This window comes from Cryptomeria japonica, chromosome 10, assembly GCF_030272615.1.
Source record: "Cryptomeria japonica chromosome 10, Sugi_1.0, whole genome shotgun sequence".
In the NCBI taxonomy this organism is placed as follows: domain Eukaryota; kingdom Viridiplantae; phylum Streptophyta; class Pinopsida; order Cupressales; family Cupressaceae; genus Cryptomeria; species Cryptomeria japonica.
In genome coordinates this window covers 528,249,954-528,253,293 of record NC_081414.1, presented here as the reverse complement: position 1 = coordinate 528,253,293, position 3,340 = coordinate 528,249,954, and the positions used below count along the sequence as shown (strand labels likewise).

At 35.3% G+C, this 3,340-nt stretch overlaps 1 protein-coding gene across 2 annotated transcripts; it reads left to right on the top strand.

The window, feature by feature from the left end:
• The first annotated feature begins 342 nt into the window (after positions 1 to 342).
• On the top strand, positions 343 to 2,060 carry LOC131060798 (uncharacterized). 2 transcript variants are annotated; one of them, XM_057994204.2, is made up of 3 exons: positions 344 to 523; positions 705 to 762; positions 887 to 2,060. In XM_057994204.2, exon 3 carries the CDS (start codon positions 959 to 961, stop codon positions 1,904 to 1,906), a length of 948 nt encoding a protein of 315 aa, XP_057850187.1. In that variant the 5' UTR covers positions 344 to 523; positions 705 to 762; positions 887 to 958; the 3' UTR covers positions 1,907 to 2,060. The 2 variants fall into 2 exon arrangements, with proteins under 2 accessions (XP_057850186.1, XP_057850187.1); XM_057994203.2 differs by having other exon boundaries at positions 343 to 523; positions 705 to 2,060.
• The last annotated feature ends 1,280 nt before the right edge of the window (positions 2,061 to 3,340 follow it).

The window sequence follows — 3,340 nt, the reverse complement described above, 5'->3', positions numbered from 1 at the left end:
CACAAATGTCTCAATAGTTGTAGGTACCAATAAAGTTGCACAACTCCTCCAATTAAAATCCAAAATTCTAACCACTACGAATAAAGTGGATGGCTATTGATACATGTAAATTTTTTTAATGAACTTTTTTTTAATTATCATTTTTTGATTTCTTTCTTATTAATAATTAAGAAATTGGATGAACAAATAATGAATGATATAAATGGCAACTCACTCTTCCCCTTAATGCCTTGCTCTTTTATTTTTTTAAAAAATACAGTACTTTATAAACACAAAATTGCCGCTTTTACATAAAAGAGATGCCTTTTCTTCACGTTAAAAACAAGAACTGCAATTTTTTTAATTCCTTAAAATAAACCGCTCGGAGCCCAAAAACTCTTCAAATAAGTTTAAGCTAAAACCCTACAAACCCTGATCGCAAAAGATCGGATAGAACTATGTGGCTCATCACACGCATTTCTGTGTTCTTCCATTGCTAGAGTATAAATAAATTATCAGTGAACATCATTAACAATACCCACAAGTAAGTTCTACTTTCATGCGTTGTTTCCAGTTGCGGTGAAAATGATATGCATGGGTTTACTTAATTTTTTTAGCTAAAACTTTTTTTTTGTTTTTGTTTTTGGTTCATTTTAAGTGAAAGATCCTTCTAGATGGCTGAACTTTTTATGGGTTATCAAGTGTTTGAATCTATGCTTATGCAGGCAAATTTTGTTGAAATAACACCAGCTAATTTTTTTCAATGTGAATGGGCATTGATTGGTAAGAGATAGTTGAGGGAATGAGTATGGATCAACTATTTTTATCTAAAAAGTCTAAAGGTACAATAACAATGGACAAAGATTGTGTTAAAGTTGATGTTGATGGATATTCAAATGATGGCCAGGAAAAGATATACACGAGGCTTCCATTGCAGCCTATTTGCATTACTGGCTTATCTTCTAGAGATTTTTCTCTAATGCCCAATGGCTACTCATGGCTGGTTTTTGGCAATCGGCATGAAAAATGTATGGCCTACTGCTTCTTAAGGCAATCTTGGGAGAAAATTTCTCTTTCCTCTTTGCATGAAGCTAATTCCAGCAAAGGTGTTTGGAGATTTTACTATGGATCAGGAACAGGGCCCCGGTTGCTAAAAAAGGGTACACTTCGAGTTTACAATCTACTTATGAAAACAAGTTTCGAGCTTCCTCCCATGAAATCTATGCCAAAGTCCATGCCGAAAGCCATGGTGGCAGGGACTGTGTGTGGGAGCAAACAGAGCTATGAAGTGGTTTCCGTGGGTTGTGATGTGTACTCAAATACACACAACATACAATTCTACGATTCCATGGAAAATTCGTGGAGGACTATACTCCAGCTACCTATCAATTTTTCAATATCCAGGCATCATGGTATGGTATTATGCAAAGATGTTCTAGTTTGTGCCACAAGACTGCCCAAGGTATGCTTTTTGGTCTATAACATACAAGAGGGTAAGTCAAGCATGAGTTTAGTACCATTACCTCCGGCAATAAGGAAATGCAAATGGCATTTGATTGCATGTGGATCCTCAGTTGTACTAGTAGGAGCAGTCCTGGCTAATTGGCGTGCGAACCATTGGTATTTGAAAGATGGGATTGTGTGGGTCTTAGAGAAGGAAGAGGGTTCATCTTGTAATTGGAATTGGAAGGAGATTACAAGGATGCCGCCCTCTTTATGCCAGGATCCTAAGTGGAGGTCCCCCTTTTTCTATGAGTGTGAGTGCATCGGTATAGAGAACTACCTGTGCTTGAGAAAGAAAGGGAGTCGAGATGTGTGTACATACAATTTAATCGATGGGTCCTGGAGTTGGCTTGCAGAATGTCCACTGAATAAATGGATTCCTAGGATGATTGCCTTGGAATCTAGGCCTAATACGCAGATGTGATTGCTTTATAGGAGGGTTGTATCTTGATGATTGATAATCTCCTATTGTATTTAATTGGAAATGACTCCATCTTTTTATGTGGCTTTTTAAATAAGATATTGAGTGAGTTTAATTTTTAAATGAACCAATTCATTCTATTTGTAATTCAGTGTTATTTCTGTCCGCCCTTTGTCCGTGTTATATGTTTTTAGTTGAGAAGTGAATTCTATCATGAAACTGCCTCATGCAAATTGAATTATTTAAGTTCAATCTTTTCTTGTTGATGGTTAAGGGCCCATGTTATGCTGATTAATGACATTCGATTTTCACAGTTCATAATGATAAGAAGTAGAATAGTTTCACAGTTCATAATGATAAGCAAGTAGAGTAGTTTTTAGATTAAACTGTAGCTGATTTTTTAGTATCAATGTTTTGGGTCACACTCCATGATCTTGCTGTAGAAGTAGAATACAAGCTATAATACAACCTTATGATTGATTTTCAGTCCATAATACAACCTTATAGCTTACAACTTATTTGCAGTGAGTGCCTTTTTAAGTTTTTGATTCTCAAAGTACCGGAGGATTTGGCATTAAGACTTGAAGCAAAAGATTATTTTATCAATAAACTTCCTCGTATGATGACATGGTGCGTTTTATGTAAGGATGGCTTGCTGCAAAGAATTCACAAACGAGTACAATAACTGATATTGCCTTTTTTTCAGAGCTGCTTTGACTCTATATTAAATGGACTAATTAACTTATAGTATCACTGAAGATTCTATGTTTTTCAATGGTCAGTGAGGAAATTGCATACTGATTTATAAGCATTATCTAGAGGGAGAAATGTATCAAAGCTCAGGTAATGAAATTTTATATTTTCTTGAACATTTGGATGGCGTCTATTTCAATAGGAATATTAAAGAAGAAGATGATATGGATGCAGCCCTGAATTCATGCTCCCATGACTATGGAAGATATGACATTGCTATCTTTCATGTTGATAATCTTGAAAACAGTTTAAGGTCATGACATAAAGGAAAAGGACACAGTTAACCTACAATTTGATTGCACTATATTTTGAAGCATGGAGAAGCCATAAGGACATTGATAAAGACGCCTAGTTGCGTATATCACCAGGATCTGAATTTGATATTTATAGGATATAGCTAAGAATACAGTAAAGGTGGATGGGTTCTTGCACATCAAAAGGATTAACTTTTGCTTATCCTTATCTGAAATGGTTTTAATTCTCAGAGGAATGGAGGACTGGTACAGTTTTGGAACGGACATTTTCAATGTCTCTGGAAACAAGGAAACATACACGTACTGTTAATGTACATATTGAACAAATGACCGAGACATGCTATTTAGAAAAGTGGGGAAAGAACTCAAAGCGAATTAATTCTTACAAACTTTTTATTTTTTCGAAATATTTTTCAGAACCAAAACTAGA

What these genes read in the sequence shown, in the direction of transcription:
- LOC131060798 (XM_057994203.2), top strand. Translation starts at nt 782, where the DNA reads ATGAGTATGGATCAACTATTTTTATCTAAAAAGTCTAAAGGTACAATA.